General features: G+C 48.0%; 2 protein-coding genes across 3 annotated transcripts; both read right to left on the bottom strand.

The window, feature by feature from the left end:
- Positions 1-122: 122 nt before the first annotated feature.
- Positions 123-9,507, bottom strand: LOC311530307 (cyclin-dependent kinase 3-like). Of its 2 annotated transcripts, XM_084646755.1 has the most exons (8): positions 9,373-9,507; positions 8,858-9,006; positions 7,746-7,823; positions 5,718-5,838; positions 4,597-4,767; positions 3,984-4,085; positions 2,447-2,650; positions 123-1,136 (listed from the first exon to the last, which is right to left on the bottom strand). In XM_084646755.1, the coding sequence occupies exons 2-8, from the start codon at positions 8,983-8,985 to the stop codon at positions 1,011-1,013; spliced, it is 930 nt and encodes a 309-aa protein (XP_084502881.1). In that variant the 5' UTR covers positions 8,986-9,006; positions 9,373-9,507; the 3' UTR covers positions 123-1,010. The 2 variants fall into 2 exon arrangements, with proteins under 2 accessions (XP_084502881.1, XP_084502880.1); XM_084646754.1 differs by lacking the exon at positions 9,373-9,507 and having other exon boundaries at positions 8,858-9,027.
- Positions 9,508-16,900: 7,393 nt separating this feature from the next.
- LOC311530240 (cyclin-dependent kinase 3-like) lies at positions 16,901-23,175 on the bottom strand (the record flags this gene model as incomplete). Its single annotated transcript, XM_084646705.1, has 6 exons — positions 23,151-23,175; positions 21,784-21,932; positions 20,672-20,749; positions 18,644-18,764; positions 17,523-17,693; positions 16,901-17,011 (listed from the first exon to the last, which is right to left on the bottom strand). Exons 2-6 carry the CDS (start codon positions 21,909-21,911, stop codon positions 16,901-16,903), a joined length of 609 nt encoding a protein of 202 aa, XP_084502831.1. The 5' UTR covers positions 21,912-21,932; positions 23,151-23,175.
- Positions 23,176-23,603: the final 428 nt, after the last annotated feature.

Below are 23,603 nucleotides of genomic sequence, written 5' to 3'. Positions count from 1 at the left end.
ATGGACCAGCTGGATAGGCCGGTGCTGTGGACACAGGTCGAAGTTTTGGCATACAGGAGAGAATGTCAGATTCCATCACTGCCCTGGTCCAGGCGGTGGCTGAACAATTGAGCAGCCTATAACATAAACAACCAAGACTGAGGAACAGTGTTTATTTTCTTTACTGGAGGAGAGAAGTCCCACAAATGCATCAAAAACTGGTGCTAAATCGCTCGGAAGATAAACAGTAAAATATTTTCAAAGCCACCCAAGTGACTCAACTTCTTTTGTTTGGCCAGCAAAAGGGTGTGTTCTCCAGAACTGTGTGACTTCACACGTTGCCATCGTGGGAGCCTTTGGCTTCTCTTTCGCGCACGATGAAGATCGTTCTTAAGATATTTTCACTTGCTGTTTAACTCGGAATTAAAACTCTAAAATTCTTAAACAATTGAATACAAAGACTTATCTAATACTAACAGCCCCTCTTCTTCTTAATAGCAATAAACAGTGGCACTCCTGGCTGTCTGCAGGAGACTCTCCCGGCTGCTTTAGGTCAAGCACTGCCTGATGCTGGGAGGGAAGCTGACAAATCTCTTTGCAATGGGCTATCTGAACTACAGCCAGGACTGGGTGCTGTAAAGACAGGCAATCTACATTGCACCAACCATCACTTTTGCTACGCTCCCAGCCAAGGGGACAAGGATTCTGAAGTTGCTCTCTAGTGTGAGAATTTAGTGTCCCCCAGTCAGTATTGCAGGCTGATGGATGGTGCCCTCAGGCCCGTCCCTATCACATGTAACAACTACCTCAAGAAGGCTCTAACGGCCCTAACACATACCCCCAGCAATGGGCTGATAGCATCCAAACACCTCTGTCTAAATGAGAACTAACACTTCCCTCCAGCTTCCTTTGTAATACGGAGGCATTTCAACCCCAGCCAGCCTCTTTGCTCAGCCACCAGAGAGGGAAAATGCACTAATGCACAGAGCTCAGCATCAGGAATACAGGAGGCCAGGAGGCGCTGCATCCTTTCATCTGCAGTGTTTCTGCAGCACGTGCTGGTCTTTGGGGTCGCGGGGGCTTTGCCAGAAGAAGTACTGGTGGTTCAGGGCTGCCTTGGCTGAAATGCGCCTGTCGGGGTCATACAGTAGCAATTGCTGCAAAAGAAAACCAAGAGGATTTGGGTGTTTTTTTTGTTTTTTGTTTTTTTTTGAAAGCAGGATGTTTAATTGAACCAAATGCAAAAGCTTTCAAATAGCGCAAGCCAGTGTCGCTTCCCCTCTGCTAGACTCTGGCCTCCAAAGAGAACCAATTATTATATGGTGCCTTTATCCGCTGGCCCAAGAGGGCTTTCCTGACTTTAATCAGGTGTGGCAATATCCAAGCTGAGTAGCTAGAGATTGATATCCCCATTTTCCAGATGTGGAAACTGAGGTCCACAGACCTTGTGATTCACCTAAGGTCATAGAGAAGCAGGGCTTGGTACGGAACCCAGATCTGCTAGTTGCTAGACTGCTGCCCAACCTCCAAGCCACATGGTTTCCCAATTATTTAGAAAAAGGAGGGCATCCCAAAATGTCCTCTATGGGCTGCAGTCATGGCCCTTGCCTGTCTGAGTTGGGTCAGAGCCGGCCCATTGTGCCCCGAGCACGTGCAGGGTAGGAGTCTGTTCCAGACGAGCACGCTGGCCACACTGCTGCAGTTGTACTTCATAGTACTCCTCCGCCCCCCCGGTAAATCATTGCCCAATAACCCGTCCTCCTGGATCAAAAAATCACAGGCAAAGGAACACTGTAAATGGTGAAATCCCTTCGACCAGCTTATGATTCCTAGAGGGTTCTACTAAGGATAGTTTTAAACAGCTGCTCCATGACTGGAGGATTTTCTTACTCTATTTACTAAGGGGAAAAAACACTACAGCATGAATGTGTATTGAGATTGATCAATACACACCCATCCTGCACCACAGCTACTGTGTAGCACTTAGCAACCTAAGTCACTAGCTCTGATGCTGAATGGGGCTGGGAATCTGTTGTTAAGAACAAGATTCTGTGTGCAGTCATCAAACACACAGCCTAAGTTTGTAAGTTTTTCACTATTCAAGACATAGGAGGGACGTTAGAAGAGAAAAACAGCAATCCCCCCAATACTCCAGCCCTCTGAATCTTTTTAGGTGCTCAGATACCACAGAGCTGCATGTGCTGCAGGAACCTGAATAGAAAAGATTCATAGCGTTTACGGCCAAAAGAGACCGTTACGATCATAGTGTAACCGCCCAGTAGAACTAATCCCTCTTCCCATGCGGGAACCTTTGTGTCCAATGGCTCCAAAATACAAGCGTACGGTTCAGGGGTGAGGCAAAACACACACACCACCTGACCTGCTATTCGTCATTTCAGCTGAACACATTCTCCCCCTCTGCCCTGCTGGAAAGAGCTGAGCCCCTCAACGCCTGCCTAGAACTCACCGCCAGTAAGTCTCGCCCATCCCGATCCAAGTTCGGAATGATCTCCTTCATCTCTTTTCTCGCCCACTGGGGAAAGTTTCCTTTATAGTCGGGAAGCTGGGTCACCCCCGGCCACGCTGCCTCGGTGGGTGTGCCCAGGGTGCGGAAAATCCGGAAGAGCTGGTCAATTTCAGAATCCCCTGGAAACAGGGCTTTTCTTGTCACCTGGTAACAACAAAAGCGCCAGATCCAGGCCATTAAGTCTCCTTCACATTATTCCCTAATAAGAATAACGTTCGTCTCTCATGTAGGGCAATCCCACCCATGGCAAAGTAACACTAGGGAAGTGTTTAGTGACTGTCTAGAATACAGTAAGTGTTTGGGAAAGTTAAATAACATTGCATCTGCTTGTCCTCTGCATTCCACCACCCCCACCCCGGGCTCTGTTCCTGTCTCTCTCGTATAGGTACAAACACATGCGCGTTCCCCTCCGCATATTTCTCTACCACCTGCTCCCCTTCTCCGATCCCCTTGCAGATTGTGTCCAGCTGCACAAGCTCCCTCCCCGTTGATGGCTCTGTTCCCTGACGGCATCCTCTGCTTCTGCCCCTCTAATGTAGCAGCAGCCCCTAGTGGTGGCAGCTAGGTCCGTCTTCTCCTTGTTCCAAGCTGCTTTTAAAGGAATCCAGACTTTTTGGCATGTGAGGTGAAATGCCAGCTCTCCGCAGACCACAGCGTGAGAACCTCAGACGCAGGTGGACACGAGCTCTGTAATGCAGTCTTCTTCCTGCACCCAGCTCTTAGCAGCACCTATCCAAGCACTGAGGTTAAAGTAGGGTGACCATATTTCCCCAAAGGGAAAACAGGACACCGCACGGGGCCAGCCTGAGGCCCTCCTGCCACCAGCCTGGGGCCACCCTGAGCCCACCTGCGTGGGGCTGGCCCAAGGCCCGCCTCTACCCCCCGCATGGGCCAGCCTAAGAGCCCCTGCTGCCCACCCACCCACACAGGGCTGGCTCAGCCCAAGCTGCTCTCCCAAGGCCTCCCTCCCACGCAGGGCTGGCATTGCCGCTCTCCCCCCGGCATGTTCCTCTGCACCCCGCTAGGCAAAAGGCAAGAGTGGGCGTTTGTCCCGTTTGTTCTTGTCAACCGATGATCAGCTGGCCAGAGCAAATGGGACAAATGCCCACTTTTACCAGAACTGTTGGGGCAGCCAGGACAGGGCTTCAAAAGGGACTCTTGTGACCATACGTCCCGTTTTGGCCAGTGTGGGTTAAAATCCACCCTGCTGCAGAGTGCAGTTTTTGGAAGATTTAAACCTGCATACAGAGAGAAATGGGCTGTAAGTGGGGGCTAGTTCTTGTGCTGGGGCCTGCCTGCGAGGAGTGAATTTTACTCTGAATGCACAATTAAGAAGCTGCTGACTTCCTAGCCGCCTTTTCCATGGTGTATTCCCAGTGCCGCCCAGGACCATGGTTAGAAATGGGTAAGCGTGAGCCGGCTTGAGATGTTAAAAAGAAGGGACCATTCGCTTAGAAAGTGGTTAAACCTATTCTACCATTTCTGCAAAGATACAGCCAATGCTCCAGACATCCACTGCAGTCGAATAGTATTTACATCCCAGCAAGATTTCGGGGGCCCGGTACCATAAGGTTACCACCTACAAGAAACCAAAACAAAAGCATTAGTCCAGGGGGAAACAATTATTTTTTGTCGAGGTCCAGACTCAAGACTAGAAAATTAAAAAAAAAAAAAAAAAAAAAAGGTAAATAAGATGTTGGGGTCTGTTCAAAAGCATCTGGTAGTCCAGATTTGGCCCACGATGCACCTATTGACTACCCCTTCTTTAGTCTAGTTTCACTTGGCAGGTACACACAGATCTCTGCTCTTAGCAAGGGACAGTTCCTGCTGTGTTCAGCTTGGAAAGATTCTTTATGTACAACATCCATCTATGCCCTTTCCAACCACATAGGAAGTGTCATGTAATCAACAGGGCAGGCCACTGTAGTGAACGATACACAGATTTTACAGTGATGGGCATATTAGAAATTCATAGATTACATTATTTTTCATAGGAGTCAAATAATTCAGATTAGATAAACCAGAGAGAGAGAGTGGCACTAAAATACCCAGGTGAAGGCACCTTAGATCAGATGGGACACAGCCATTACCTCGTGAGTGTACGTCCGCAGTGGAACCCCGAAGGCTCTAGCCAGACCAAAATCTGCCAGTTTGATGGCTCCCACTTCGTTGATCAGCAAATTCTGAGGCTTTAAGTCTCTATGAATGACTCTGTGCGAGTGACAGAAATTCACACCCTGCAGCAGCTGGAACAGATAGCTCTAAAAGGAGAGATTTCAGACATCCATGCAATGAGACAATGTGGAAAACTGGGCTTGTTTAAATTACAACCTTTGAAATACGGTAGATCTTCATTAAGGAAGTGTCCAACGTCTGTACGGAAAATATTTCACGGTTGCAAAATAACTTCAAAAAAGAACTAGATAAATTCATGGAGGTCCATCAATGGCTATTAGCCAGGATGGGCAGGAATGATGTCCCTCGCCTCTGTTTGCCAGAAGCAGGGAATGAGCAACAGGGATGGATCACTTGATAATGACCTGCTCTGTTCATTCCCCTTTGGGGCACCTGGCATCGGCCACTGTCGGAAGACAGGATACTGGGCTAGATGGACCTTTGATCTGACCCAGCAGGGCCATTCTTATGTTCTTAACTTCTCCCCCACAGCCCGGATACTGTCACTCCAGCTCCATCCAGGCCCACGACAGAGGTTCTGACCACAACCCAGCAAGACGTTGTTCCTGAAATGTTCCTGTCCCTGCTGTCTCGGGGAGGGAAGGAGTCAAATCCACGGTGTGCTGACACTGATACTGCCAGCAGCGTGTTGCTCATTATAAAAATAATTAGCAGTAGCTCCCTGGACTGTCTCCCCCAACTTCACTTTGTTTTGTTGTTGATCCACCAAGCTGAGAAGTCTGGAAATGGTTAGGAAATTAACGAACCAGACAATACTGTCTAGAATTGTTCAGATCAAACAGCACCTTGGGCCTGACTTGCAGAGGTGCTGAGCTCTCACAGCTCCCACTGCCTTCCGTGGGAGTCAGTTAATTACTATGGCAGCTTACCAACAATTTCCGCTATCGCTATAAAGTCTAACACACAGCTGAGTAGTTCTGGGTCCATCCAGCAGAGGGCAGCAGGTATAAACACGGCCTTAACCGCCTGTAGGTATTTTGCCAAGGTGGCACTCTTACTTCTCTAAACTTTGTACCTTTACCAAACTTAACGGGAGCTCCCCTGTCCGAGACGAGTCCATGTACTTTTTCAAGTCCTGATTCAGATACTCAAACACCAGATACAGCTTCTTCTGACTGTGCACAACATCTAGAAGCCTAAGAACAAAACACAACCATAACCTGTCTTATTAAAAACAGTCCCGACCAGCTTTATACTGCAGTGCTCCAAACCAATACTTATTTCTGTAACGAAAGAAGCGGTAGAACAGGACAGTGGGTAATATATATAGGGTTCTCTTCTAGCAATCCCTCTGCTAGCTTCTTTTCCTCAGCAGCTGAATGGAATAGGATTTATTTGAAATGCCTCGCGCCTTACTAGCTATTATCTAACTACATTATATTAGCAGCAGCTAGTTTGTAAATGGGACAATAGGGCCAGATCTCCAATTTGTGTAACTTGGCATAGCTCCATTGAAAGGCAGAGCTATGCCAGTTGAGGAGCTGGCCATTTGTGTCTGGTAAGACTGGAGGGAAGAGTTTGGGGGAGGGGGGGGGCAAACCAGCCTGCATGTGAATGGACATTCCTGAAAAGAACAAGGACAGCCTGATGAAAGCAAAAATGTAGCCAATACACATTAGGTGGGTCCTGGTGGATTCTCCATCACTGACCATTTTTAAATCCAGATGGGAGCTCAGCTCTCGGAATTATAGTGGGGCAGTTCTCCGGCCTGTGCTGGTCAGGAGGTCAGACTAGATGATCACAACGGTCCCTTCTGGCCTTGGAATCTATTGGTACATCGACACGGCAATACAAATCCCACAGCACCGAGTCTTGGAACCTGGGTCAGCTGACTTGGGCTTCCAGGTCTCGGGCTGCAGCTCCGTAAAACTGCAGTGTAGATGTGCAGCCTTGGCTCTGAGACCCTCGCCCCCTCGTGGGTTCTCCAGGCCTGAGCACAGACGTCTACACTGCAGATTTATAGCCCCCGTGAGCCTGAGTCTGCTGACCCGGGCTGGCTGTGGCTCTTTCATGAATGTGTAACTGTACTTCGAATCTCGTTAAGGGTAACTGTCACCTGCAGCCCTCTGCTGCTGCTGCTCTCCAAAATAGCAACTCCTGAGCGGCAGCTCTGGCCTGGATTTTAAGGAGGGGAGAGGAAATCTCACTTGTGAAGGTCTTTCAGAAAGGAGTAAGCCTTGGCCAGGAAAGCTTGGCTAATGCTGAGGAAAGGGGCGAAGTTAACCAACCCGCCAAGAGTTGGAACCCTGCTGTAAGACACCCTGGTGTCTTTCATAGCCAAAGCATGGCATTCGGTTCCCTTAGCCATCTATCTCCACTTCTGTTTGTTTGGTGTCTGATTGTCAACACCCAGACATATTTTTACATCATGTTTCCTGCATTTGAATTTTTCCACCCAAGTCTCGCAGCCACAATCGTCTTCTCCATTAGCTCAGCAAGGTGACCACGTTTTAAAAAAAACAAAAACACTAAGGAAATTTCCAGGGGGAAAAAACGTTTAAGATGCCCAGTGGAGAAAAAGGCTGTTAAGTTCTCTACAGCACTAATGCAACCGCAGAAGGAAAAAACACATGAAGACTACGGACTTGTAAACGTACTCCACTTTGAACGCTAATTCACGCTCTTCACCGCGATTGTTCATCTGATTTTTAAGGTCCAGACACTTCTTAATGTGCTTCTGTGTCTAAAAATACAATCCATCAACCGGAACTGTGGCCTTTTCCGTTGTCCTGTGTCAGGGTAATGACTGTATAACACTCAGGGACTTTGATCGGCACTTACTGTTTGAAAAATAGCTAAGTGAGTGGTTATGGCGGAGAGCAAGCAGAAAACCATTTTTTTATAAGTGACTGACTGGGAAATGCCTTGTCCGTTGCCTTTTTATCAACAACCCTTTTACTTGGCACGCACAAAGCTGGGAGACGTTTGTTTACATCTTTATGCTCCTCAGCTTGACTCAACTGCACTTGATCAGTTGTGAATGAGTCGTATTGCAATGACCTGACTGCCCCAAGTCCATGGCCAGACTGAGTGCTTCTCTTACCTCACAATGTTTGGATGCTTAAGCTCTTTGAGCAGAGAGATTTCTCGGATTGCTGTACTCGGAACCCCTTCTGTCTCCCTGTGGGGAAAACAGACTTTATTGCAATCCCATTATTTCCTGGGTGACATTAGCAGGTAAATGCCAATTCAGCTGGTCATGTGGCTCAAGGACATCTTCCTTTCCGACATTTCTTTTTGGTGGATACCCACAGGGGCTTAGGACAGAAAATATAAGGTTTCTCGATCTAGGACCCTCTCCATATATATCTAGACAACTTAGGCCGAGATTTTCAGGAGAGCTCAGGATCAGATTTTCAAGTGCTCAGCACACATAACTGAGGCCAGCTTTTCAAAAGAGCTCAGTCATACATGTCATCGTGGGTGAGGAGTGCTCCTGAAAATCTGGCCTTTCTTTATACGGCTGAGGGAGAGCCCCAAGCCCTGGTTGTCCCATTGGCATGCGCAAAGTCAACCTAGCCAAGTTCCAACAAGTGTTGGCCCTGGTTTGAGGCTGTCCATGCTAGGGAGAGAACGGCTTTAAAACCAGCTTGGGAAGGAGCACGCAGAGGGGAATGTTATGACGAGGAGCGTAAAGCAGGCCAGTTTCTGTGCCACAGAAACTGATCTTAGAATATTTGTTCTCAGACTGACACATGTTTCCCATTCCTGTCAGGGAGCTTTTAGCTTGTCATGCTGATCAGTGAGTTTGAATGAGGTGTGAGGATTGTGTGCAGTTAAGAAGGTTAGGCCTTGTCTACAGTGAAGCACAAACAGGCCTGGCTAGATTATGATTCTCGAGTATGGTTTGGGCACAGCTGTGCTTGATAACGATTTCAAGCTTGACTGGAGAGAGCACTGTTTGCTGCTCCCTTACAGACCGGGTTTTTATCCTAAGGGGTCTAAACTGTGCTATAGACAAGCCCAGCAGGGCACTATCGTGGCTTCTTACTGCTGTGATGTGGGTTGCCTAACCATGTTACAACAGTAGCTGTGTTGGGAAAACCTATCAGACAAGGTTACAATCCCTAGCGTTGGCATGACCCTAGAGGTCTGGCTTCAGGGTGGAAAGTGTAAGCTGGACCCTGGTTGGGAGCGTGGATTTCAGACACTCACGAATCCAGACGGATCTTCTTCAGAGCCACCAGCTGGCCTGTCCGTTTGTTCCTTGCCTTGTACACCACTCCGTAGGTGCCTTCCCCAATCTTCTCCACCTTCTGGAACACATCCTGGAACGTGTCCATGGTCCGTCGGCAGGCTTGTCACTGAAACATTCCTCCATTCATTAGTCAGAGTCCCCCTTTGCCATTTCAGTCCCACACATTTTAACATTACCCTCTGCTGTGGAGTACCAACAAGCCCCGCCCTTCAATGGACATCCCAGGAACTGAAGGTAGTATGGGATGGAAAAAGGTATTGGAATTGCATTAACCCCTCCCAGAGCAATATCCCATCCGTTCCCTAACCCCTGCAAAGAAAACTCCCCTTAATAATAGCCCACATTGTAACCACATTCAACAGCCTAGAGACATGTCTCATGGCAGTGCTAGTCTATAAACAAACGTGCACATCCCAAGCTGTGCCACATACTATACAAAGGCAGGGAAGAGGTTTGCCCCCCAGTGCAATACCTCCAAGCTGTTTCAATCCAGTGCATCAAGCAATTCACAAATACCCTGGGTTCAACTTCTCATGCACACGTCAGCAACTAAATACCCCTCCTGAATTAAATAATACAGTTATTAGGCGAATACGTTGGAGAAAATGACTAGTCAGAGGACTGGATTGATCCTGGCCATCTAAGATCAGTCTCTCTCTCTCTCTCTCTCTCTCTCTCTCTCAAAAATGCCTGTCTCCAGTGTCCTCCTGTGACTTTGAACAAGCCACTTACTTACCCTGCCTCACCTTCCCCTTCTGTCAAATGGGCTTGAGGGCTGTGAGAATGAGTTACGAATTAAAAGCCCTCTTAGTGCTAATTATTACTGCTGTTTACATCTTATCAGTTCAATACCATCTGCTCTATTTTCAACCAACAGTCTCCTAATTAGGCGTACAACCATTTGTCGTTTCCCAGCCCGAGTAGCCCCAGCCCTCCCTGTATTAAACTTCCTAAAGACGACTCTGATGGCCTGTAGAAAATGGTCCAGCTTCAAGCGTGTCCCTTGTGATGGCCCACATTTACTGTATTGCTCTTCCCCCTGTATTTTCTATGGCTAGCATTTCTCCATGAAAACTGGACTCTGCAGCCTGTGGGGAAAGAGATCTAATACTTTAAAGATGGATTTGCCATAATATACATAATATACCAGCTTTCCTTCAATATTTAACTTAAATACTGTGAGGTTGGAGGGTAGGTTTTAAGGCAGGCAGGCAGCCCCTCCTAGGCAGGCTAGGCAGTTTCTGCACTCAGTTTCCTGCACCCAGTGTGAAATGGCTGTCTCCCCTCCATGCCCACTGTATGCTCCTGCCCACATGCTCGTCTCACCTTCTCAATGTAGCCTTCCTGCTGATCTACAGGGTTGCCAAAGGGTCAAAATTGATTCCACTCTCATGCCCAGGTCATTTGACCACTAGGGGGAGACATAATTTAAAATGCTATAGTGTCTGAGTTACAAGCAAATGCATTTGCTGGTGCTGGCCACTGCTGGGGCAAGAGGAGGTAAGAATTTTGTCCCTCTAAGTGGCATTCACACCCTTCCAGCTGTTAGCCGGCTGGGGAGGATGGCAACCCAGACAAGGGACACAAGCAGAATTGCAGTGGAAGAAATGTAACATGATGGGGGATCAACTTCGGTATCCCGTTTTCCACAATCTTCAGTATAATGGCGAACAAAATAGGTATGATAATAAAAGTGGGAGATCGACAGCGACTGTCCAAGAAACAAGTCCCTTAGGGGCTCATCCTCCATACTGCAGGACAGCTGAGAACAGTGCAGGGACAGAGCGTACGCTCCTTGGGGCAGGGAGTCGCTCTTTGTTCTGTGTTAATACGGCACCTAGCACAATGGAGTCCTGGTCCGTGACCGGAGCGCCTCGGCACGACCATAATACAAATAACTTTAATAAACACCTTTATGCCTTGCAAAATGGTCAGCAAACATCTACCAGCCCAAGCAGACTCTGTCTGCCCTTAGTAAGATGATGGGGAGGGAGAAGATTTTTTTTTTTACTTACCAGTCCAAAAAAAAATTTGATTTTGGCTTGCAGTATTCTGTAAGGCTGCCTCAAGAGGCTCTCAATTCCAATGTATAGCAAAGGGAAGAGGCCTCTTTATGCCACATTTACTGTATTAGTCACGGTTCTATTCCTTGGCAACTCTCTCCCATGACCTCCGACTATGTGAAATGGCAAGGCATACATGGGTGGTACACTCCATTGACTGCACAGATCTTTGGCATGGAGGGCAAGGCTGTAAGAATAATGACCTAAAATGTCCTCAGTTGTAGCACAGCTGGGCTAGTAGCTTAAAAACTAATAGTCCAAATTAAGATGGTTCAGGCCACCCACAAAATAATTGTATCTGAACGTTACTAGTAAATTGTAATGTCTGCATGCTCTAGTCCAGGCCTTTGGGAGAACTAGACTACCTTTCAAGACTCCATCTCAGGTTTTATAGTGAGCCCAGTGCACATGAAGACAAGGCTTAATAACTGTGTGAATAAACATACAAGATAGTGAGCTTCATAAATTATAGGCAAGTCTCAGGCTTTGGTTTCAGGCACCAGGTAATGTGGAACCTAATATATACCTAGCTCCCTCTGGCTTCCATATTGGGAATTCTCTAGCTAGATTTCAGAGAGGTAGCAGTGTTAGGGTGTATCAGCAAAAACAACGAGGAGTCCTTGTGGCACCTTAGCCCTGGTCTACACTAGGACTTTAGGTCGAATTTAGCAGCGTTAAATCGATGTAAACCTGCACCCGTCCACACAATGAAGCCCTTTATTTTGACTTAAAGGGCTCTTAAAATCGATTTCCTTACTCCACCCCTGACAAGTGGATTAGCGCTTAAATCGACGTTGCCGGCTCGAATTTGGGGTACTGTGGACACAATTCGATGGTATTGGCCTCCAGGAGCTATCCCAGAGTGCTCCATTATGACCGCTCTGGACAGCACTCTCAACTCAGATGCACTGGCCAGGTAGACAGGAAAAGAACCGCGAACTTTTGAATCTCATTTCCTGTTTGGCCAGCGTGGCAAGCTGCAGGTGACCATGCAGAGCTCATCAGCACAGGTGACCATGATGGAGTCCCAGAATCGCAAAAGAGCTCCAGCATGGACCGAACGGGAGGTACGGGATCTGATCGCTGTTTGGGGAGAGGAATCCGTGCTATCAGAACTCCGTTCCAGTTTTCGAAATGCCAAAACCTTTGTGAAAATCTCCCAGGGCATGAAGGACAGAGGCCATAACAGGGACCTGAAGTAGTGCCGCGTGAAACTGAAGGAGCTGAGGCAAGCCTACCAGAAAACCAGAGAGGCGAACAGCCGCTCTGGGTCAGAGCCCCAAACATGCCGCTTCTATGATGAGCTGCATGCCATTTTAGGGGGTTCAGCCACCACTACCCCAGCCGTGTTGTTTGACTCCTTCAATGGAGATGGAGGCAATACGGAAGCAGGTTTTGGGGACGAAGAAGATGATGATGAGGAGGAGGTTGTAGATAGCTCACAGCAAGCAAGCAGAGAAACCGGTTTTCCCGACAGCCAGGAACTGTTTCTCACCCTAGACCTGGAGCCAGTACCCCCCAAACCCACCCAAGGCTGCCTCCTGGACCCAGCAGGCGGAGAAGGGACCTCTGGTGAGTGTACCTTTTAAAATACTATACATGGTTTAAAAGCAAGCATGTGAAAGGATTACTTTGCCCTGGCATTTGTGGTTCTCCTAGATGTAGTCCTAAAGCCTTTGCAAAAGGTTTCTGGGGAGGGCAGCCTTATTGCGTCCTTCATGGTAGGACACTTTACCACTCCAGGCCAGTAACACGTACTCGGGAATCATTGTAGAACAAAGCATTGCAGTGTATGTTTGCTGGCATTCAAACAACATCCGTTCTTTATCTCTCTGTGTTATCCTCAGGAGAGTGAGATCTAATTCATGGTCACCTGGTTGAAATAGAGTGCTTTTCTTCAGGGGACACTCAGAGGAGCCCATTCCTGCTGGGCTGTTTGCCTGTGGCTAAACAGAAATGTTCCCCGCTGTTAGCCACAGGGAGGGGGGAAGGTTGAGGGGGTAGTCACGCGGTGGGAGGAGGCAAAATGCGACCTTGTAACGAAAGCACATGTGCTATGTATGTAATGTTAACAGCAAGGTTTACCCTGAAAGAGTATAGCCACGGTTTTATAAAATGTGTCTTTTTAAATACCGCTGTCCCTTTTTTTTTCTCCACCAGCTGCATGTGTTTCAATGATCACAGGATCTTCTCCTTCCCAGAGGCTAGTGAAGCTTAGAAAGAAAAAAAAACGCACTCGCGATGAAATGTTCTCCGAGCTCATGCTGTCCTCCCACACTGACAGAGCACAGACGAATGCGTGGAGGCAAATAATGTCAGAGTGCAGGAAAGCACAAAATGACCGGGAGGAGAGGTGGCGGGCTGAAGAGAGTAAGTGGCGGGCTGAAGAGAGTAAGTGGCGGGCTGAAGACAGGGCTGAAGCTCAAATGTGGCGGCAGCGTGAGGAGAGGAGGCAGGATTCAATGCTGAGGCTGCTGCAGGACCAAACCAGTATGCTCCAGTGTATGGTTGAGCTGCAGCAAAGGCAGCTGGAGCACAGACTGCCACTGCAGCCCCTGTGTAACCAACCGCCCTCCTCCCCAAGTTCCATAGCCTCCACACCCAGATGCCCAAGAATGCGGTGGGGGGGCCTCCGGCCAACCAGCCACTCCACCACAGAGGATTGCCCAAAACAAAGAAGGCTGGCATTCAATAAATTTTAAAGTTGTAAACTTTTAAAGTGCTGTGCTTAAAGTGCTGTGTGGCATTTTCCTTCCCTCCTCCACCACCCCTCCTGGGCTACCTTGGTACTCATCCCCCTATTTGTGTGATGAATGAATAAAGAATGCATGAATGTGAAGCAACAATGACTTTATTGCCTCTGCAAGCGGTGATTGAAGGGAGGAGGGGCGGGTGGTTAGCTTACAGGGAAGTAGAGTGAACCAAGGGGCGGGGAGTTTCATCAAGGAGAAACAAACAGAACTTTCACACTGTAGCCTGGCCAGTCATGAAACTGGTTTTCAAAGCTTCTCTGATGCGTACCGCGCCCTCCTGTGCTCTTCTAACCGCCCTGGTGTCTGGCTGCGCGTAACCAGCAGCCAGGCGATTTGCCTCAACCTCCCACCCTGCCATAAACGTCTCCCCCTTACTCTCACAGATATTGTGGAGCACACAGCAAGCAGTAATAACAGTGGGAATATTGGTTTCGCTGAGGTCTAAGCGAGTCAGTAAACTGCGCCAGCGCGCCTTTAAACGTCCAAATGCACATTCTACCACCATTCTGCACTTGCTCAGCCTGTAGTTGAACAGCTCCTGACTACTGTCCAGGCTGCCTGTGTACGGCTTCATGAGCCATGGCATTGAGGGGTAGGCTGGGTCCCCAAGGATACATATAGGCATTTCAACATCCCCAACAGTTATTTTCTGGTCTGGGAATAAAGACCCTTCCTGCAGCTTTTGAAACAGACCAGAGTTCCTGAAGATGCGAGCGTCATGTACCTTTCCCGGCCATCCCACGTTGATGTTGGTGAAACGTCCCTTGTGATCCACCAGAGCTTGCAGCACTATCGAAAAGTACCCCTTGCGGTTTATGTACTCAGCGGCTTGGTGCTCTGGTGCCAAGATAGGGATATGGGTTCCGTCTATAGCCCCACCACAGTTAGGGAATCCCATTGCAGCAAAGCCATCCATTATGACCTGCACATTTCCCAGGGTCACTACCCTTGATATCAGCAGATCTTTGATTGCGTGGGCTACTTGCATCACAGCAGCCCCCACGGTAGATTTGCCCACTCCAAATTGATTCCCAACTGACTGGTAGCTGTCTGGCGTTGCAAGCTTCCACAGGGCTATCGCCACTCGCTTCTCAACTGTGAGGGCTGCTCTCATCTTGGTATTCATGCGCCTCAGGGCAGGGGAAAGCAAGTCACAAAGTTCCATGAAAGTGCCCTTACGCATGCGAAAGTTTCGCAGCCACTGGGAATCGTCCCAGACCTGCAACACTATGCGGTCCCACCAGTCTGTGCTTGTTTCCCGAGCCCAGAATCGGCGTTCCACAGCATGAACCTGCCCCATTAGCACCATGATGCATGCATTGGCAGGGCCCATGCTTTCAGAGAAATCTGTGTCCATGTCCTGATCACTCACGTGACCGCGCTGACGTCGCCTCCTCGGCCGGTATCGCTTTGCCAGGTTCTCGTGCTGCATATACTGCTGGATAATGCGTGTGGTGTTTAATGTGCTCCTAATTGCCAAAGTGAGCTGAGCGGCCTCCATGCTTGCCTTGGTATGGCGTCCACACAGAAAAAAGGCGCAGAACGATTGTCTGCCGTTGCTCTGACGGGGGGAGGGGCGACTGACAACACGGCTTACAGGGTTGGCTTCAGGGAGCTAAAATCAACAAAGGGGGTGACTGTACATCAAGGAGTATTTCAGGCAGGACTTCACGGAGGGTTCCAATAAGAAATGGTGCACCTAAGTTATCGTTCTTATTGGAACAAGGAGGTTAGCCTTGTTCCAATAAGAGAAATTGACCAGCTCTTCTGGATTTTCCGCACCCTGGGCACACCCACCGAGGCAGCGTGGCCGGGGGTGACCCAGCTTCCCGACTATAAAGGAAACTTTCCCCAGTGGGCGAGAAAAGAGATGAAGGAGATCATTCCGAACTTGGATCGGGATGGGCGAGACTTACTGGCGGTGAGTTCTAGGCAGGCGTTGAGGGGCTCAGCTCTTTCCAGCAGGGCAGAGGGGGAGAATGTGTTCAGCTGAAATGACGAATAGCAGGTCAGGTGGTGTGTGTGTTTTGCCTCACCCCTGAACCGTACGCTTGTATTTTGGAGCCATTGGACACAAAGGTTCCCGCATGGGAAGAGGGATTAGTTCTACTGGGCGGTTACACTATGATCGTAACGGTCTCTTTTGGCCGTAAACGCTATGAATCTTTTCTATTCAGGTTCCTGCAGCACATGCAGCTCTGTGGTATCTGAGCACCTAAAAAGATTCAGAGGGCTGGAGTATTGGGGGGATTGCTGTTTTTCTCTTCTAACGTCCCTCCTATGTCTTGAATAGTGAAAAACTTACAAACTTAGGCTGTGTGTTTGATGACTGCACACAGAATCTTGTTCTTAACAACAGATTCCCAGCCCCATTCAGCATCAGAGCTAGTGACTTAGGTTGCTAAGTGCTACACAGTAGCTGTGGTGCAGGATGGGTGTGTATTGATCAATCTCAATACACATTCATGCTGTAGTGTTTTTTCCCCTTAGTAAATAGAGTAAGAAAATCCTCCAGTCATGGAGCAGCTGTTTAAAACTATCCTTAGTAGAACCCTCTAGGAATCATAAGCTGGTCGAAGGGATTTCACCATTTACAGTGTTCCTTTGCCTGTGATTTTTTGATCCAGGAGGACGGGTTATTGGGCAATGATTTACCGGGGGGGCGGAGGAGTACTATGAAGTACAACTGCAGCAGTGTGGCCAGCGTGCTCGTCTGGAACAGACTCCTACCCTGCACGTGCTCGGGGCACAATGGGCCGGCTCTGACCCAACTCAGACAGGCAAGGGCCATGACTGCAGCCCATAGAGGACATTTTGGGATGCCCTCCTTTTTCTAAATAATTGGGAAACCATGTGGCTTGGAGGTTGGGCAGCAGTCTAGCAACTAGCAGATCTGGGTTCCGTACCAAGCCCTGCTTCTCTATGACCTTAGGTGAATCACAAGGTCTGTGGACCTCAGTTTCCACATCTGGAAAATGGGGATATCAATCTCTAGCTACTCAGCTTGGATATTGCCAAACCTGATTAAAGTCAGGAAAGCCCTCTTGGGCCAGCGGATAAAGGCACCATATAATAATTGGTTCTCTTTTTGAGTGCCGCCCAGGACCATGGTAAGAAATGGGTAAGCGTGAGCCGGCTTGAGATGTTAAAAAGAAGGGACCATTCGCTTAGAAAGTGGTTAAACCTATTCTACCATTTCTGCAAAGATACAGCCAATGCTCCAGACATCCACTGCAGTCGAATAGTATTTACATCCCAGCAAGATTTCGGGGGCCCGGTACCATAAGGTTACCACCTACAAGAAACCAAAACAAAAGCATTAGTCCAGGGGGAAACAATTATTTTTTGTCGAGGTCCAGACTCAAGACTAGAAAATTAAAAAAAAAAAAAAAAAAAAAAGGTAAATAAGATGTTGGGGTCTGTTCAAAAGCATCTGGTAGTCCAGATTTGGCCCACGATGCACCTATTGACTACCCCTTCTTTAGTCTAGTTTCACTTGGCAGGTACACACAGATCTCTGCTCTTAGCAAGGGACAGTTCCTGCTGTGTTCAGCTTGGAAAGATTCTTTATGTACAACATCCATCTATGCCCTTTCCAACCACATAGGAAGTGTCATGTAATCAACAGGGCAGGCCACTGTAGTGAACGATACACAGATTTTACAGTGATGGGCATATTAGAAATTCATAGATTACATTATTTTTCATAGGAGTCAAATAATTCAGATTAGATAAACCAGAGAGAGAGAGTGGCACTAAAATACCCAGGTGAAGGCACCTTAGATCAGATGGGACACAGCCATTACCTCGTGAGTGTACGTCCGCAGTGGAACCCCGAAGGCTCTAGCCAGACCAAAATCTGCCAGTTTGATGGCTCCCACTTCGTTGATCAGCAAATTCTGAGGCTTTAAGTCTCTATGAATGACTCTGTGCGAGTGACAGAAATTCACACCCTGCAGCAGCTGGAACAGATAGCTCTAAAAGGAGAGATTTCAGACATCCATGCAATGAGACAATGTGGAAAACTGGGCTTGTTTAAATTACAACCTTTGAAATACGGTAGATCTTCATTAAGGAAGTGTCCAACGTCTGTACGGAAAATATTTCACGGTTGCAAAATAACTTCAAAAAAGAACTAGATAAATTCATGGAGGTCCATCAATGGCTATTAGCCAGGATGGGCAGGAATGATGTCCCTCGCCTCTGTTTGCCAGAAGCAGGGAATGAGCAACAGGGATGGATCACTTGATAATGACCTGCTCTGTTCATTCCCCTTTGGGGCACCTGGCATCGGCCACTGTCGGAAGACAGGATACTGGGCTAGATGGACCTTTGATCTGACCCAGCAGGGCCATTCTTATGTTCTTAACTTCTCCCCCACAGCCCGGATACTGTCACTCCAGCTCCATCCAGGCCCACGACAGAGGTTCTGACCACAACCCAGCAAGACGTTGTTCCTGAAATGTTCCTGTCCCTGCTGTCTCGGGGAGGGAAGGAGTCAAATCCACGGTGTGCTGACACTGATACTGCCAGCAGCGTGTTGCTCATTATAAAAATAATTAGCAGTAGCTCCCTGGACTGTCTCCCCCAACTTCACTTTGTTTTGTTGTTGATCCACCAAGCTGAGAAGTCTGGAAATGGTTAGGAAATTAACGAACCAGACAATACTGTCTAGAATTGTTCAGATCAAACAGCACCTTGGGCCTGACTTGCAGAGGTGCTGAGCTCTCACAGCTCCCACTGCCTTCCGTGGGAGTCAGTTAATTACTATGGCAGCTTACCAACAATTTCCGCTATCGCTATAAAGTCTAACACACAGCTGAGTAGTTCTGGGTCCATCCAGCAGAGGGCAGCAGGTATAAACACGGCCTTAACCGCCTGTAGGTATTTTGCCAAGGTGGCACTCTTACTTCTCTAAACTTTGTACCTTTACCAAACTTAACGGGAGCTCCCCTGTCCGAGACGAGTCCATGTACTTTTTCAAGTCCTGATTCAGATACTCAAACACCAGATACAGCTTCTTCTGACTGTGCACAACATCTAGAAGCCTAAGAACAAAACACAACCATAACCTGTCTTATTAAAAACAGTCCCGACCAGCTTTATACTGCAGTGCTCCAAACCAATACTTATTTCTGTAACGAAAGAAGCGGTAGAACAGGACAGTGGGTAATATATATAGGGTTCTCTTCTAGCAATCCCTCTGCTAGCTTCTTTTCCTCAGCAGCTGAATGGAATAGGATTTATTTGAAATGCCTCGCGCCTTACTAGCTATTATCTAACTACATTATATTAGCAGCAGCTAGTTTGTAAATGGGACAATAGGGCCAGATCTCCAATTTGTGTAACTTGGCATAGCTCCATTGAAAGGCAGAGCTATGCCAGTTGAGGAGCTGGCCATTTGTGTCTGGTAAGACTGGAGGGAAGAGTTTGGGGGAGGGGGGGGGCAAACCAGCCTGCATGTGAATGGACATTCCTGAAAAGAACAAGGACAGCCTGATGAAAGCAAAAATGTAGCCAATACACATTAGGTGGGTCCTGGTGGATTCTCCATCACTGACCATTTTTAAATCCAGATGGGAGCTCAGCTCTCGGAATTATAGTGGGGCAGTTCTCCGGCCTGTGCTGGTCAGGAGGTCAGACTAGATGATCACAACGGTCCCTTCTGGCCTTGGAATCTATTGGTACATCGACACGGCAATACAAATCCCACAGCACCGAGTCTTGGAACCTGGGTCAGCTGACTTGGGCTTCCAGGTCTCGGGCTGCAGCTCCGTAAAACTGCAGTGTAGATGTGCAGCCTTGGCTCTGAGACCCTCGCCCCCTCGTGGGTTCTCCAGGCCTGAGCACAGACGTCTACACTGCAGATTTATAGCCCCCGTGAGCCTGAGTCTGCTGACCCGGGCTGGCTGTGGCTCTTTCATGAATGTGTAACTGTACTTCGAATCTCGTTAAGGGTAACTGTCACCTGCAGCCCTCTGCTGCTGCTGCTCTCCAAAATAGCAACTCCTGAGCGGCAGCTCTGGCCTGGATTTTAAGGAGGGGAGAGGAAATCTCACTTGTGAAGGTCTTTCAGAAAGGAGTAAGCCTTGGCCAGGAAAGCTTGGCTAATGCTGAGGAAAGGGGCGAAGTTAACCAACCCGCCAAGAGTTGGAACCCTGCTGTAAGACACCCTGGTGTCTTTCATAGCCAAAGCATGGCATTCGGTTCCCTTAGCCATCTATCTCCACTTCTGTTTGTTTGGTGTCTGATTGTCAACACCCAGACATATTTTTACATCATGTTTCCTGCATTTGAATTTTTCCACCCAAGTCTCGCAGCCACAATCGTCTTCTCCATTAGCTCAGCAAGGTGACCACGTTTTAAAAAAAACAAAAACACTAAGGAAATTTCCAGGGGGAAAAAACGTTTAAGATGCCCAGTGGAGAAAAAGGCTGTTAAGTTCTCTACAGCACTAATGCAACCGCAGAAGGAAAAAACACATGAAGACTACGGACTTGTAAACGTACTCCACTTTGAACGCTAATTCACGCTCTTCACCGCGATTGTTCATCTGATTTTTAAGGTCCAGACACTTCTTAATGTGCTTCTGTGTCTAAAAATACAATCCATCAACCGGAACTGTGGCCTTTTCCGTTGTCCTGTGTCAGGGTAATGACTGTATAACACTCAGGGACTTTGATCGGCACTTACTGTTTGAAAAATAGCTAAGTGAGTGGTTATGGCGGAGAGCAAGCAGAAAACCATTTTTTTATAAGTGACTGACTGGGAAATGCCTTGTCCGTTGCCTTTTTATCAACAACCCTTTTACTTGGCACGCACAAAGCTGGGAGACGTTTGTTTACATCTTTATGCTCCTCAGCTTGACTCAACTGCACTTGATCAGTTGTGAATGAGTCGTATTGCAATGACCTGACTGCCCCAAGTCCATGGCCAGACTGAGTGCTTCTCTTACCTCACAATGTTTGGATGCTTAAGCTCTTTGAGCAGAGAGATTTCTCGGATTGCTGTACTCGGAACCCCTTCTGTCTCCCTGTGGGGAAAACAGACTTTATTGCAATCCCATTATTTCCTGGGTGACATTAGCAGGTAAATGCCAATTCAGCTGGTCATGTGGCTCAAGGACATCTTCCTTTCCGACATTTCTTTTTGGTGGATACCCACAGGGGCTTAGGACAGAAAATATAAGGTTTCTCGATCTAGGACCCTCTCCATATATATCTAGACAACTTAGGCCGAGATTTTCAGGAGAGCTCAGGATCAGATTTTCAAGTGCTCAGCACACATAACTGAGGCCAGCTTTTCAAAAGAGCTCAGTCATACATGTCATCGTGGGTGAGGAGTGCTCCTGAAAATCTGGCCTTTCTTTATACGGCTGAGGGAGAGCCCCAAGCCCTGGTTGTCCCATTGGCATGCGCAAAGTCAACCTAGCCAAGTTCCAACAAGTGTTGGCCCTGGTTTGAGGCTGTCCATGCTAGGGAGAGAACGGCTTTAAAACCAGCTTGGGAAGGAGCACGCAGAGGGGAATGTTATGACGAGGAGCGTAAAGCAGGCCAGTTTCTGTGCCACAGAAACTGATCTTAGAATATTTGTTCTCAGACTGACACATGTTTCCCATTCCTGTCAGGGAGCTTTTAGCTTGTCATGCTGATCAGTGAGTTTGAATGAGGTGTGAGGATTGTGTGCAGTTAAGAAGGTTAGGCCTTGTCTACAGTGAAGCACAAACAGGCCTGGCTAGATTATGATTCTCGAGTATGGTTTGGGCACAGCTGTGCTTGATAACGATTTCAAGCTTGACTGGAGAGAGCACTGTTTGCTGCTCCCTTACAGACCGGGTTTTTATCCTAAGGGGTCTAAACTGTGCTATAGACAAGCCCAGCAGGGCACTATCGTGGCTTCTTACTGCTGTGATGTGGGTTGCCTAACCATGTTACAACAGTAGCTGTGTTGGGAAAACCTATCAGACAAGGTTACAATCCCTAGCGTTGGCATGACCCTAGAGGTCTGGCTTCAGGGTGGAAAGTGTAAGCTGGACCCTGGTTGGGAGCGTGGATTTCAGACACTCACGAATCCAGACGGATCTTCTTCAGAGCCACCAGCTGGCCTGTCCGTTTGTTCCTTGCCTTGTACACCACTCCGTAGGTGCCTTCCCCAATCTTCTCCACCTTCTGGAACACATCCTGGAACGTGTCCATGGTCCGTCGGCAGGCTTGTCACTGAAACATTCCTCCATTCATTAGTCAGAGTCCCCCTTTGCCATTTCAGTCCCACACATTTTAACATTACCCTCTGCTGTGGAGTACCAACAAGCCCCGCCCTTCAATGGACATCCCAGGAACTGAAGGTAGTATGGGATGGAAAAAGGTATTGGAATTGCATTAACCCCTCCCAGAGCAATATCCCATCCGTTCCCTAACCCCTGCAAAGAAAACTCCCCTTAATAATAGCCCACATTGTAACCACATTCAACAGCCTAGAGACATGTCTCATGGCAGTGCTAGTCTATAAACAAACGTGCACATCCCAAGCTGTGCCACATACTATACAAAGGCAGGGAAGAGGTTTGCCCCCCAGTGCAATACCTCCAAGCTGTTTCAATCCAGTGCATCAAGCAATTCACAAATACCCTGGGTTCAACTTCTCATGCACACGTCAGCAACTAAATACCCCTCCTGAATTAAATAATACAGTTATTAGGCGAATACGTTGGAGAAAATGACTAGTCAGAGGACTGGATTGATCCTGGCCATCTAAGATCAGTCTCTCTCTCTCTCTCTCTCTCTCTCTCTCAAAAATGCCTGTCTCCAGTGTCCTCCTGTGACTTTGAACAAGCCACTTACTTACCCTGCCTCACCTTCCCCTTCTGTCAAATGGGCTTGAGGGCTGTGAGAATGAGTTACGAATTAAAAGCCCTCTTAGTGCTAATTATTACTGCTGTTTACATCTTATCAGTTCAATACCATCTGCTCTATTTTCAACCAACAGTCTCCTAATTAGGCGTACAACCATTTGTCGTTTCCCAGCCCGAGTAGCCCCAGCCCTCCCTGTATTAAACTTCCTAAAGACGACTCTGATGGCCTGTAGAAAATGGTCCAGCTTCAAGCGTGTCCCTTGTGATGGCCCACATTTACTGTATTGCTCTTCCCCCTGTATTTTCTATGGCTAGCATTTCTCCATGAAAACTGGACTCTGCAGCCTGTGGGGAAAGAGATCTAATACTTTAAAGATGGATTTGCCATAATATACATAATATACCAGCTTTCCTTCAATATTTAACTTAAATACTGTGAGGTTGGAGGGTAGGTTTTAAGGCAGGCAGGCAGCCCCTCCTAGGCAGGCTAGGCAGTTTCTGCACTCAGTTTCCTGCACCCAGTGTGAAATGGCTGTCTCCCCTCCATGCCCACTGTATGCTCCTGCCCACATGCTCGTCTCACCTTCTCAATGTAGCCTTCCTGCTGATCTACAGGGTTGCCAAAGGGTCAAAATTGATTCCACTCTCATGCCCAGGTCATTTGACCACTAGGGGGAGACATAATTTAAAATGCTATAGTGTCTGAGTTACAAGCAAATGCATTTGCTGGTGCTGGCCACTGCTGGGGCAAGAGGAGGTAAGAATTTTGTCCCTCTAAGTGGCATTCACACCCTTCCAGCTGTTAGCCGGCTGGGGAGGATGGCAACCCAGACAAGGGACACAAGCAGAATTGCAGTGGAAGAAATGTAACATGATGGGGGATCAACTTCGGTATCCCGTTTTCCACAATCTTCAGTATAATGGCGAACAAAATAGGTATGATAATAAAAGTGGGAGATCGACAGCGACTGTCCAAGAAACAAGTCCCTTAGGGGCTCATCCTCCATACTGCAGGACAGCTGAGAACAGTGCAGGG

This window comes from Lepidochelys olivacea (genome assembly GCF_965140295.1).
Source record: "Lepidochelys olivacea isolate rLepOli2 genome assembly, chromosome: 14".
NCBI classification, from domain to species: domain Eukaryota; kingdom Metazoa; phylum Chordata; order Testudines; family Cheloniidae; genus Lepidochelys; species Lepidochelys olivacea.
This window is presented reverse-complemented; position numbering and strand designations above follow the sequence as displayed.